The 14,547-nt window shown below is 31.8% G+C and overlaps 1 protein-coding gene across 1 annotated transcript in view; it reads left to right on the forward strand.

Moving 5' to 3' along the window:
- The window catches only part of LOC145261003 (WD repeat-containing protein 75-like), a gene marked incomplete in the record, with an annotated part of 75,034 nt that extends 73,842 nt beyond the window's left edge, over positions 1–1,192 (forward strand). The window contains 1 exon segment of the mRNA XM_080119131.1: positions 1,103–1,192. Coding sequence (XP_079975257.1) covers positions 1,103–1,192 — 90 coding nt within the window.
- Positions 1,193–14,547: the final 13,355 nt, after the last annotated feature.

Raw genomic sequence — 14,547 nt, forward strand, 5'->3', positions numbered from 1 at the left:
CCCTTTCATCTCTGTCTCTCTCTCTCTCTCTCCTTTCATCTCTGTCTCTCTCTCTCTCTCTCCTTTCATCTCTGTCTCTCTCTCTCTCCTTTCATCTCTGTCTCTCTCTCTCTCCTTTCATCTCTGTCTCTCTCTCTCTCCTTTCATCTCTGTCTCTCTCTCTCTCCTTTCATCTCTGTCTCTCTCTCTCTCCTTTCATCTCTGTCTCTCTCTCTCCTTTCATCTCTGTCTCTCTCTCTCCTTTCATCTCTGTCTCTCTCTCTCTCTCCTTCCATCTCTGTCTCTCTCTCCTTCCATCTCTCTCTCTCTCTCTCTCTCCTTCCATCTCTCTCTCTCTCTCTCTCTCCTTTCATCTCTGTCTCTCTCTCTCTCTCTCTCCTTTCATCTCTGTCTCTCTCTCTCTCTCTCTCTCCTTTCATCTCTGTCTCTCTCTCTCTCTCTCTCTCCTTTCATCTCTGTCTCTCTCTCTCTCTCTCTCTCCTTTCATCTCTGTCTCTCTCTCTCTCTCTCTCTCCTTTCATCTCTGTCTCTCTCTCTCTCTCTCCTTTCATCTCTGTCTCTCTCTCTCTCTCCTTCCATCTCTGTCTCTCTCTTTCCTTTCATCTCTCTCTCTCCTTTCATCTCTGTCTCTCTCTCTCTCCTTTCATCTCTGTCTCTCTCTCTCTCCTTTCATCTCTGTCTCTCTCTCTCTCTCTCTCTCCTTTCATCTCTGTCTCTCTCCTTTCATCTCTGTCTCTCTCCTTTCATCTTTGTCTCTCTCTCCTTTCATCTCTGTCTCTCTCTCCTTTCATCTCTGTCTCTCTCTCCTTTCATCTCTGTCTCTCTCTCCTTTCATCTCTGTCTCTCTCTCTCCTTTCATCTGTCTCTCTCTCTCCTTTCATCTCTCTCTCTCTCCTTCCATTGTTTTTTTCTGTTTCTCTTTCTGTCCATCTTCATCTTTCTCTTTCTCTTCCCAGTGATAAATTCATTTTAATTTCAATTTTTTTTTTCCATTATCCACTGCCATTCTTGCAATATATGTAGTTTAATACTTCATATTAAAAATTCTCTCATAATTTTCAAATAAAATTGGATTTCTTAATATTTTGCATTTTATTCGCAGATGATAAACACGCCGACAGCCGTCTGTGCACCTGTTTCATCTTTTTCATGTCAATATCTTCACAGTCTTTTGCCACAAAGAAATGAGTAAGCATTTTTTCTTTTCTTTCAGTAGCTCTATCATAATATCAGCAATACACATAAAAATATAATATCAGCAATACACATAAAAATAAAATATCAGCAATACACATAAAAATATAATATCAGCAATACACATAAAAATATAATATCAGCAATACACATAAAAATAAAATATCAGCAATACACATAAAAATATAATATCAGCAATACACATAAAAATATAATATCAGCAATACACATAAAAATATAATATCAGCAATACACATAAAAATATAATATCAGCAATACACATAAAAATATAATATCAGCAATACACATAAAAATATAATATCAGCAATACACATGAAAATATAATATCAGCAATACACATGAAAATATAATATCAGCAATACACATAAAAATATAATATCAGCAATACACATGAAAATATAATATCAGCAATACACATGAAAATATATCAGCAATACACATAAAAATATAATATCAGCAATACACATAAAAATATAATATCAGCAATACACATAAAAATATAATATCAGCAAAACACATAAAAATATAATATCAGCAAAACACATAAAAATATAATATCAGCAATACACATAAAAATATAATATCAGCAATACACATGAAAATATAATATCAGCAATACACATAAAAATATAATATCAGCAATACACATAAAAATATAATATCAGCAATACACATAAAAATATAATATCAGCAATACACATGAAAATATAATATCAGCAATACACATGAAAATATAATATCAGCAATACACATAAAAATATAATATCAGCAATACACATGAAAATATAATATCAGCAATACACATGAAAATATATCAGCAATACACATAAAAATATAATATCAGCAATACACATAAAAATATATCAGCAATACACATAAAAATATATCAGCAATACACATAAAAATATAATATCAGCAATACACATAAAAATATAATATCAGCAATACACATAAAAATATAATATCAGCAATACACATAAAAATATAATATCAGCAAAACACATAAAAATATAATATCAGCAAAACACATAAAAATATAATATCAGCAAAACACATAAAAATATAATATCAGCAATACACATAAAAATATAATATCAGCAATACACATAAAAATATAATATCAGCAATACACATAAAAATATAATATCAGCAATACACATAAAAATATAATATCAGCGATACACATAAAAATATAATATCAGCGATACACATAAAAATATAATATCAGCGATACACATAAAAATCTAATATCAGCGATACACATAAAAATATATCAGCCATACACATAAAAATATATCAGCCATACACATAAAAATATATCAGCGATACACATAAAAATATATCAGCGATACACATAAAAATATATCAGCGATGCACATAAAAATATATCAGCGATACACATAAAAATATAATATCAGCAATACACATAAAAATAAAATATCAGCAATACACATAAAAATAAAATATCAGCAATACACATAAAAATATAATATCAGCGATACACATAAAAATAAAATATCAGCAATACACATAAAAATATAATATCAGCAATACACATAAAAAATATAATATCAGCGATACACATAAAAATAAAATATCAGCGATACACATAAAAATAAAATATCAGCGATACACATAAAAATAAAATATCAGCCATACACATAAAAATAAAATATCAGCGATACACATTAAAAAATAATTATCAGCGATACACATTAAAAAATAATTATCAGCGATACACATTAAAAAATAATTATCAGCGATACACATTAAAAAATAATTATCAGCGATACACATTAAAAAATAATTATCAGCGATACACATTAAAAAATAATTATCAGCGATACACATTAAAAAATAATTATCAGCGATACACATTAAAAAATAATTATCAGCGATACACATTAAAAAATAATTATCAGCGATACACATTAAAAAATAAAATATCAGCGATACACATTAAAAAATAAAATATCAGCGATACACATTAAAAAATAAAATATCAGCGATACACATTAAAAAATAAAATATCAGCGATACACATTAAAAAATAAAATATCAGCGATACACATTAAAAAATAAAATATCAGCGATACACATTAAAAAATAATTATCAGCGATACACATTAAAAAATAATTATCAGCGATACACATTAAAAAATAATTATCAGCGATACACATTAAAAAATAATTATCAGCGATACACATTAAAAAATAATTATCAGCGATACACATTAAAAAATAATTATCAGCGATACACATTAAAAAATAATTATCAGCGATACACATTAAAAAATAATTATCAGCGATACACATTAAAAAATCTAATATCAGCGATACACATTAAAAAATCTAATATCAGCGATACACATTAAAAAATCTAATATCAGCGATACACATTAAAAAATCTAATATCAGCGATACACATTAAAAAATCTAATATCAGCGATACACATTAAAAAATCTAATATCAGCGATACACATTAAAAAATAAAATATCAGCGATACACATTAAAAAACGTATAATTGTTTAAAATATCTTAATAATTTGAAATTAATTTAATTGAAAGAGGAGAAAACAAATGAGCACATATCTAAGGAAATGGCAGAAACACTAGAGGAAGACATCCAATTTCTAGTAGAATAGGCACAAAAATAGATGGTCACATTCAAGTATTTTAATGGTGCATGCTCTGACGAACTATAAGCAATTGTAAATACCCTCGACGAACCCCATAAGGAGCTAAATCCCACCCCTACACAGTAGAGATCCCTAGATGTAAGAAAGCTTTCTACTCCAATAGTTTCTTTCCCAGAACTGTTAGACTTTGGAATTCTGCTTTCCCAACTTTAATGACATGCAGAAGTTCATGTCTCCCGTCATAATATCCTTGCAACTTATGTCCCCGATAGTAGCTCCCTATCGTGGCATTGTGCGTAATTTGGGGTGAAAATGGAATAAATAAATAAATAAAAAAAGAAATGAAAGAGCTTGATGATCCACAAACCATAAACATCAACACTTCTACACTATTATGGTCTTGGATATGACTTTAAACTATATCCGATGGTGAGGCCCCAGCTTGCGGGCTTTGGGGAATGTGGAGCCACCCTTTAATTGCCATTGCTCTTAGGTCCACTCTGATCCAGGGTAGTAGTACCTGTTAGGGTCTCATCTATGGGTTAAATAGAAACAGATTTAAAAAAAGCAAATACATTCTATTAAAAATATTTTTCTTCAAAATCACTGAATTTGGCATCAAATATCCTGAAAAGGGTTGATATGCCATGAAACAAAAACAACCAACTTCTACACTATTGGGACGAAATTTCAAAAATCGTAAAACTGGATTTCATATGAAAACAATGGTATTTACCTATTCTTCGTATTTTAAGATGATTATATCAAAAAATTACGAAAATCAATAAGGTAGAAAATTATTTATTAATAAAGAAAATAAAAAATAAAATTTGATGAAAATGATCGTTAGACGCAGGAGAGTTTAAAAGGGAGATAATTTTCCTTTTCGATTTAAACAAATTGGCTGAAATTTTTAAGGTGAAACACGATTAAGTGTTTTTTTATAATAATTCAGTAAAATTCAGGTAATTTCGATTGCCTAATTTTGAAGCTACCATTGTAATTTATTACAATTGAAAAAAAATCAGTAGAAACTATTGTTTTTTTATCTAAAAATTCCATTTATCGACTACAAAATTTTGTCCTAATAGTGTAGAAGCACCATACATTACATTTTTATACGTTTTTTTTTTGTTTTTGTTTTTTAATAAAATCGGTATATTTTTGTTAAAATACAAGATTAAAATAATGAAAATTGCTGCATTAGTGTATCAATCGGAATATACCAGTGAAAATTAAGTTTCCTTACAGTAACTTCAATTCTTGTCCAGAATTCCCCCTATATTAAAAGTAGATTTTTAAATTCAAAAATCAAATTTTATGAGTAACAGAAGACTGGCTGTATTGTCCTCCCTTTTGAAGACAAGCTTGATACAAAAAACAAATGGAGGTAACTCAACAAAAATTTGAACTTGCAAGGTTGATGTTTTTTTTGTTGACAAATTCTCATTGATCGCTTAAAAATGATTATATATTATACATGTTTTTGGATATATATATATATATATATATATATATATATATATATATTATTCCTTAATTGGAATTCATTTTTGAGATGAGCATTATATATATTCATTTTATTTTTATTTCTGACTATTATTCTTATCTTTATTAGTTGTAACAACTAATAAAGATGAGAATAATAGTCCGAAATAAAAATAAATTAATATATATAATGCTCATCTCAAAAATGAATTCCAAGTAAGGAATAATATATATATCAATCAGTACGGACCCGGCTATGGAAGATCAGATAATAAATAAACATGGATTTATAAGATCAAAGAATCCAACCTTGATCGGCCTTCGGGGACCATGGCGCAGTTGATAGACGTTGAATCTCTACGGTTCCAGATGGACATTGTCTGAAGATAATGGTTTCAATCCTACCCAAAAGCCGGCCAGAGGTTTACTTGGCCAAAACGTGGTGAGACGACACAACTACGGGTGGCAGTGATTGCTGAGAATGCAGTTAGGAGATTCAGAGTTCCTATCCGTCGCGGTTACCACCTGACGAAGGCCAGAGGAATAGTTGGCCGAAACGATGTGAAAAACAACAACCAATAAAGATGAGAATAATAGTCCAAAATAAAATTAAAATTAATGTTTTTTGGAATATGATATTTTTATTTCATCATAGGTCATCATACAGATTTTTCTTTATTTTTTGTTTGTATATGGGAATTTCTAAACAAGAACCATAAATATACTGCAATATCTTAAAAATACTATATGTCCATTTAAAAAAAAAAATGAACTCAAGAGTAATGCGTTTTATATACAAGAAACTGAAATCTAAGGACTGTTTAAAAATAAATACATTGCACAATTTCTTTAGAGGTTGTGGTGACTGGTTTTTCTTTTTTCTTTCTTTTCTTTTTTGTTTTTTAAGATTATCTTAATTAGGGATTTGTTGTTGGGGGGGGTGCTATTCTGACTTAGGGTTAATGGTAGGATTATGGACAATTACACGTAAACGTCCTGAAACAGAAACAAAAGAAAAAAAATACAAATATAAATTATTTAGAATTTAGATGAGGTGGAGCTTTCTAAGTCATTGTAGCATTTTAGGGCAGTTAACCTTTTTTCTTTTTTTTTTCCTTTTATAGACAATTGTGTGGTTTTAAGAGATTGGAAAGAGTTCTTGTCACTTAGATTTAAGGTGAGTGGCAGGGTTAATAAAGGCGGAAAGCTTGCCACTTGTACCTTGATCGGCAGTGTTCTGGGAATAAGGAGGGGGCATTTTTTGAAATTGCATTATACTGCAGAAGCACTAAAGTTGCTAATTATTTTACTATCGTGACTGTGATTCTGTTACGGTCATGGTCCTCATTTTTCTTGTTGCTAATAAGCATTGTCTTTTTTATTTCAGGTCTATGGAATCGTAGCATCTGTACGGAATTTAAGAATCTCCCAGATTTCTTCACGTGTTGAACGAAAATGATACACTCGGACATTTTTTCACTAAAATTAATGCAGTCAATTTTATGCATCCCATAATTGTACAAACACAAATAAAAAATTTAAAAATCTAATTAAAAAAAAAATGTTTGAAGACTGAGTTGCATTACTTTTACAATTTTTTTTTTTTCTTTCTTTTTAGAGAACCGATTTGTAAATAATTTTTATTCAGAATTGAAGTGGATTGCTTGCATCTATGAATTTTTAGGAATTGATTGATAAATATTAAACTTTGATCCATGTTTCGATGTAATTAATGTTTATATCAGTTAATTCAACAGACTCTGCTGCCATTTTTGTTTTAAAAATACAATTTTATTTCTTACTACTGTTTGTTATTACTGATTACTTCATATATATATATATTTATTTCCACAGCCAGACATCATCGCAGCACACAAGAGCCATGACAGCCAACAAACTGGAAGCTCTTGTCGGCTGTGACGTTGTTTGGCTGTGGAAATAATTGTATATTCTCTCACAATCTGAAGGTTATTTGTTGTTGGCATTTCTTTTTAGCAATATTAACAACTTAAAAAAAAAATGCCAGCAACAAATCTTTATAAGTGATAAAAAACCGTGCATTAAAGTGGTGATCAACCGTGGTTCATTGGTAGCATATTAGAATGCGGATACTGATTTCATGAGTTCGATCCTTACCTATGCTGACGAAGATGCGCGTAAAATATTAAATAATATATATATATTTATAGAGAGAGACAGCAGGCTCCTTCAGTCTTTAATAATACCCAGATAGGGGTGCCTGCGTGTGACATTTTTGTGGCAGGAGGTGCGAAATTTCCAACCACACCTCTCCTGAGTCGGCATTGTTAAATACCAGTGGCAAGTGAAGTGTATGTACAAGACAACTGGAAAGAAATGCCGAGATAAGCGGAGAGCGCATACAGCACCTAGAATTCCTAAATGGTCACAAATCTGGTACTAACAAGGCTCAACGTTGCTTAACTTTGGTGATCTGATGAGACCATTCATTAATTATAATTTGCACAACTTGGGCTTTATCAGCGTGTAGAAAAAAAGCAGTTTTTCAAAAGTTTCACAGCCTTCGAATAGGACCTTTTTTGTTATGAAGCCCAAGTTGTAATAATTATAATAAATGAACTGTTATAAACTTAGATGTCAACACCAGGGGATGAAACAATTGTACGCAAAGTGTTACCAATAAAAGAAAAACATTGAAACTGAGTAAATACTTGTATGTCTATTCTTATTAAAGTGTTATCTCTAAAGAAAACATTTATAGCTCTAGTATTGCACTATTGAGCTATCTAAATGAGAATCTTATTGACTGATATGTAATGGCTAGGGCTATGACAACAGCATATTCTTTTCCTGGTTTTGATTCTCAGGTATATACCCCTTGCTATCTTATGTTTTTACGTAGTGATGTGGTTCTCGGTTGATTGTGTCTGTGTTGGATATATACTCAAGAGTCAAAACAATGAAAAGAATATGCTGTTGTCATAGCCCTAGTAATTACTACCCCAAGTTGTTAAATTACATATAAGCTATATATATATATATATATTAGCAGGCAGCCCGGCATTGCCCAGTCGTAAGATACACATAAATAATTTATTTTAATTCATACAGAAACTGAGACCTGTGCATGCAAGTATTGTTTTTTCTAAACAGTTCACTCCTTGTAATAACAAAATATATATATAATTTTAAAAAAGGAAGCACAAGATAAGTGGATAGTCCTTAATCCGCGGAGTTTCGAAGAAATACTCTCCTTCTCATCAGAGGGCAGGAATTAGCAAAATTTGTTCATATATATATATATATACAGGGTGGGCCAAAATAAGGGTCCTATTTTTAAAAATTCATAAATTCATGTAAGTTTTAAGAAGTGTTTTTCGGCCAAAATTTGTTTTGTTTATTTCAAAAAAATCTCGGAAGGGTCAGTCTACACACACATAAAGTTTGGTGAGTTTAACTTTTATTTTGTGGAAGTTATTCAAATTTAAAGATAGGACCCTTATTTTGGCCCACCCTGTATATATATATATATATATATATATATATATATATATATATATAAAATACTCTAGCTGAGATAAAAACCTAAAGACAGCCAGTTAAGTACGATAACAATTAGGCCAGCTTGACATGATTATTAAAGTGTTTTCAAACCTACTTATTCTTAACATGAGGAATCTCTCATGTGAATGATTCAGGCATACACAAAAACAGTTGACAGATAAAAATCGGATGATCCCCACATACCAATTTTTCAATTTTGACCCCTTCACAAGCCTTTTTTTTTTTTCTTTTTTTTTTTTTTTTTTTTTTTTTTCAGATCAAAACTGATTAAAAGGTTCTCCACATGCCTGAATACCCTACATACAAAATTTCAAGTCTCTAGATCAAAAATTCGTTGAGTATATAGGTTGAGAATTGTCCTCTCACACACACACACATTCTCACTTTTATAGGTATATAGACAGATATACTAGCAGGGAGACCTAACGTTGCTCAGAATTGAATGAGGATCAACTTTCATTGAAATCACCTATTTTTAATCAAATCGATTGATTGCCTGCTCTACTTTGGAACTCCCTGCAGTGCACCGGTAGGAAGCTTCACATGCCTCTCCACAGTGACTTAGTCCACAATACATTGTAGTTTACATTGCACTGTAGAGAACCTACTGTTGATTTTATAAAAATTTTATATATAATGGCTTGGATTAAAGTTTAAAAAGCAAAAGTCAAGTATCATGGTTTAATTGTGCTCTAAACAGAAACATTCATTTCGAATGCGCTTCTGTCTTATATAGCCTACTCTTGATTGATTCTATGCCGGGCTCTTCTGTTTGTGCAGTGATAAAACTTCTCAAATGCACTTGTGATGCCTTACATCACAAGTGCATTTGCATTAAGAAAATAACATCTGACAAGTAACAAATACCAATGAACTTTCACAGAGAAATGCACTAAGCAAACAATTTAAAGTCTTTTCAGAAGAATGGCCCAACTAATATCTCAAATATTTTTATATTTAAAAGCAACATACAAAATCTAATGAAACACTCCTACGTTATAAAATCATCAAAGTACAATATTTTCATATCTAAAAGCAACATACAAAATCTAAAAATCTAATGAAACACTCCTACGTTATAAAATCATCAAAGTACAATATTAATTGATTGCCTGCTCTAGTTAGGGATCCATCATAATGCACCAGAAGGAATCTTCACATGCCTCTCACAGTGACTTAGTCCACAATACATTGTAGTCTACATTGCACTGTAGAGAACCTACTATTGATTTTTAGAAAATATTTTTTATATATAACTAGCAGGGGGTACTCGGCGTTGCCCGGGTGTTGAGAGGTGGTGTAGTAAGGATAATGAGCAATCCCCAGGAAAAATAAATTAGACGCAGCCCGGGTGGAGAGGGGTGTGAAAAAAAAAACAATGAGTTCAAGCGAACTTGAAACTTGAAAATAATTCGGTTTTTGTTTTAAAAAGGAAAAAAAAAAAAATCACACTATTTAAGCCTTGAAATAAGAAAAATGTTACGACAAATAAAAAGTTTTTTGACTCTGTTTAAACGTTAAAACTTTCAAAATAAAAAAAAAAATTAAAAAAAAACACTGTTACTTGGGCTTGAACATGAAAACTAAAAGCTTACGACCCGACCTCATTGCCCCATGCCGCTATCAGCGAAATAACGTTTGTTTTTGTTTTTTTTTATTCAAGAAAGAATGCCTGACATGCATGCGTACTTGTCGAAGTCGTTTAAAAAGGAACAATTTTTTCCGAACCTCTCTTGTTAAAAGCATTTATTTCTGTACAAAATAATTGAGCGTTTTTTTTTTTTTTTTTTCCTGATTCTCACATATTAATTGAGCGAGACAGATGATACCTATCTCGACTTTGTCCAATGCGGTTGAGAAGTTTTGACAGACATACACACACACATTTTGCCTTTTATATATGAGACTAGCAAGGGTACTTGGCATTGCCTATGTGTAGAGAGGTTTTATGGTAAGGGTATTGATCAATCTAAAAGCAGGTGGACAGTAAATAAAACCATGTATTTTGAGATTGTGTATACATACAATTATATTCATGAACACAATTATTGCATTGGCAATAAAATTTTATTGGGAATGATAATGAAAAATACCTCAAATTTTATGAACGCCTTCCTCAATACTTCTAAAACTGAATGTAACCCTCCAGACATTTAATGTGATTTATATAATACTGGCAGGGATACCTGGTGTTGCCCAGATGTGGAGAGGTTTTATAGTAAGGGTATTGATCAACGGAGTCCTAAATAAATGTTTCAAAATTCCCTAAAAAAAATGAAAATAACAGCAAGTACCCGTACGAATGCAAAAAATAAAATAAAATAAAATAATTGATCATCGGAGCCCTAAAAAAAAAAGAAATAATCAACACGCTGAGAAAAATGAAAATAGCAGCAAGTACCCGTGCAAGTGCAATAGAAAAAAAAATAGTAAGCAGGGAGGCTCGAACATGTAAGGCTAAGAGGAAAAAGAGATCGCCCCCCCCCAAAAAAGGAAACTGTTTAGTTGTCTCACCCACGTAACTTGTCATGTCACAGGCGTTCGAAATAACATGTTTTATGCATATGTCAATGTCGCGAGGCGTGAATGACTTTGCAAAGAATGTCGATGAAAACAATGACCCCTTCCTTGTAAGAAATGGCTCCGTTGACAGTGAAAGAATGAATGGTTTTGGCCAATTTTTGGATATTTGTCGGCCAAGAGATTGAGCTTTCAAACGATACCAATTTTATCAGTGTTGGTCACATGTTTCGAAAGTTTTAGCTAGACATACGAACATACATACACACACTAACAGACAGATTATAATCTATATATATATAAAAGCGAAAATGTATGTATGCATGTATGTATGTACGCTTTTCCTCAATGTCCACAAAAGACTTCTTTCAGAGAAGCGCTCGTTCGCTTCACAACTTCTTAAAACTTTTTATATCATCTATAAATTGTAATATCTCACACTTAACCACGGAGCTCGCCTGTCTATTTAATTTTATTGACTTTCAAGCGTTAATTATTCCACATTTCCCGCATCGGCACGCGTTACATTGGGTTTTCGGTATAAACAAAAAGCGAAACTCAACTCTAATCACTGGCCGAAAACCAGTTGTCTCTAGAGAGCTAAGTAACGTTTGGTCAATGTCGACTTCGTCATATCAGACGGTAGCTTTCATTTCGAGACGAAGGAGCGGGTTTTTAAAAACAAACAAACCGATTTATTGACCTCATTACCGCACAAAATGCTAACTCCTGAATAGCTATCGCCGTCACGTCAATCAAAAACACGCAGCTGTTGTTTTTTTTCACACTTTACTATTTTCCAACTGCGTGTCGTCAAGGCTTTTTTTTTTTTCACGGGCACCTGTTTTTTTTTCACATTTCGGGGTTTTTTTCGTGCACACCTACAAACACCCAGGCAACGCCGGGTACCCCTCGCTAGTCATAATAGATGGCTTGAATTAAAGTTTAAAATGCAAAAAATAAAGTGTCATGCTTCAATTGCGCTCTAAACAGAGATATTCATTTCGAATGCATATCTGTCATATCAAAAAAAAACTACTATAAGGCCTTTAGGCTTATGTGGTAATAAAACTCTGCAAATGCACTTGTGATGTTAGGCGGTATAATGTCAAAATCTCCTGTTCCTTTTATCAGATTACTTGGATTATCGATTATCTATATTTATCAAAAATATGCTGATACAAAACCTATCTAAGAACACTGCCAGACACATAAAGTACCTTCGTGTGAAATTTCATAAAAATTGGCCCAGCTTGCACACAAACACACACACACGTAAAGTTCCTTTTATATAAATAGTATATATATATTACTAATGTATATATATATATATATATATTTACCCGGTTGTAAAATACGGATAAATGTGATATTTTAATTTGTCCAGATTTCGTATATATAGAGTCATGATTTCAAAAGTTAAAAAAAAAAAAAGTATTTGGGTGCCATCAGTTAGAATCGAAACCGAAAGCAAAACTGTAGTATTCAAAGCTGATGACGTTACCACTGTACCAACGTGACACGCATAGGAACTGATTAAAAATAAACTAAGATGAATGTACAAAATGTATAACGATTTTTTTTTTTTTTTTCAATTTTGACTCATTAAAAACTATTTTAACAGGCTTAAAGGCCCATAACAGCCCCTAACGCCGCTCTGTGACTTTTAGTTTCAGAAGAGATAGAGCTTGAAAATATGGAGACAGACAGACATAGTGCCTTTTATACATAATACACATTATTTATATACTACATACTATATAAATATATCTGTATTCGCTGCGACCGTTATCCTGATCACCCCTTAAAAGGAAATGGCTAATAATAAAAAAAAATAAAAATACCGCCTTGATAAAAAGAAAACAATTGGTGTCGCTGTTAAGGCAAACACACTTTGATTATATTAATAAGTAAAAACATGTAGTGCTTTTGACCATTAACATCCTGACATCCCTTAAAAAGGAAGTGGAATATTCCATCCAAATAGAGAGAGAGAGAGAGAGAGAGAGAGAGAGAGAGAGAGAGAGAGAGAGAAAAAAAAATTGGTGTCGCTGGTTAAAAAAAATTTCACCTATTTATTTAATGCCCTGGAAAAGTCACTCCTGATTAACTATAAAAATGCCCTGGAAAAGTCACTTCTGATTAATTATTAAAAGTCTCGCAACAACCTCCACTGCAACTGCCATCATTTAACCTTTGTGGTCTTTAACAAACCATTCCGCCTTTTAGGCATAAATATTTGAAATTTTACATAAAGGGTATTCAGACATGCAACAAGCTTTTTAATAAGTTTTTGGGCGAAAATTTGGCTGCCAAGAGGTCAAAAGTTGAAAGAGTTGATCTTTGCAGATTCTACCAAACTCCTCCGCTAATATTAGGTCTAAACACTTGAAATTTTAGGTGTAGGTTACCTGGACATGAGTTAAACTTTTTAATTTATATATACATATGCACATAAAGTTATGAACAGTACATAAGGCCCGAGCAAAGCCAGGCTGAACTGCTAGTTTATAATAAAACAGTGTATTTCTTTATACATTTGGAAAAACTGCAGTCATTTTCTAGAAATGACATTACGATCGTGGTGGTGATGGTGGTGGGAGAACAAAGCACGATTAAGTGCTTTGGAGGCTTCCAGGAATTACCAAACCTTCTTTTTTAGGCAGGGGTATGGGGGAGTAGTATCTGTTTTGTGGTCACAAGGTAATATCCTAGGCATTATCTCCTCCCAAGCAGTATTTTCCTTTTCTTTATTTAGTAATAGTGAACATGTTATATCCGTACGTATATGTGAACATGTGATGTCCGTACCTATATGAAAAAAACAAACTCTTAGCAGTAACAAAAAGAAAATCTTACTTGTGACGTAAAAGTGTAAAAGTTATTAAAACCAAAACTCATGTCAAATGATTGAGTAGTATGACTTTTAAATAATAAATAAGGTGCTTCTGCAGTATAGCACCCATATGAAAAAACAAACTCTTAGCCACGTACAGAAAAGTAAGTGCAACAGAAAATTACATAAAATAATCGAAGAGTTTCATTTTTAAATAAGAAATAAGGTGCATGTATAGTATAGTACCCATGTGAAAAACAAAGAAAATCTTACCTGTGACTTACATAAAAGTATATGACGTGAC

Source organism: Euprymna scolopes, chromosome 37, assembly GCF_053919585.1.
Source record: "Euprymna scolopes isolate OS-2025 chromosome 37, ASM5391958v1, whole genome shotgun sequence".
In the NCBI taxonomy this organism is placed as follows: Eukaryota; Metazoa; Mollusca; class Cephalopoda; order Sepiida; family Sepiolidae; genus Euprymna; species Euprymna scolopes.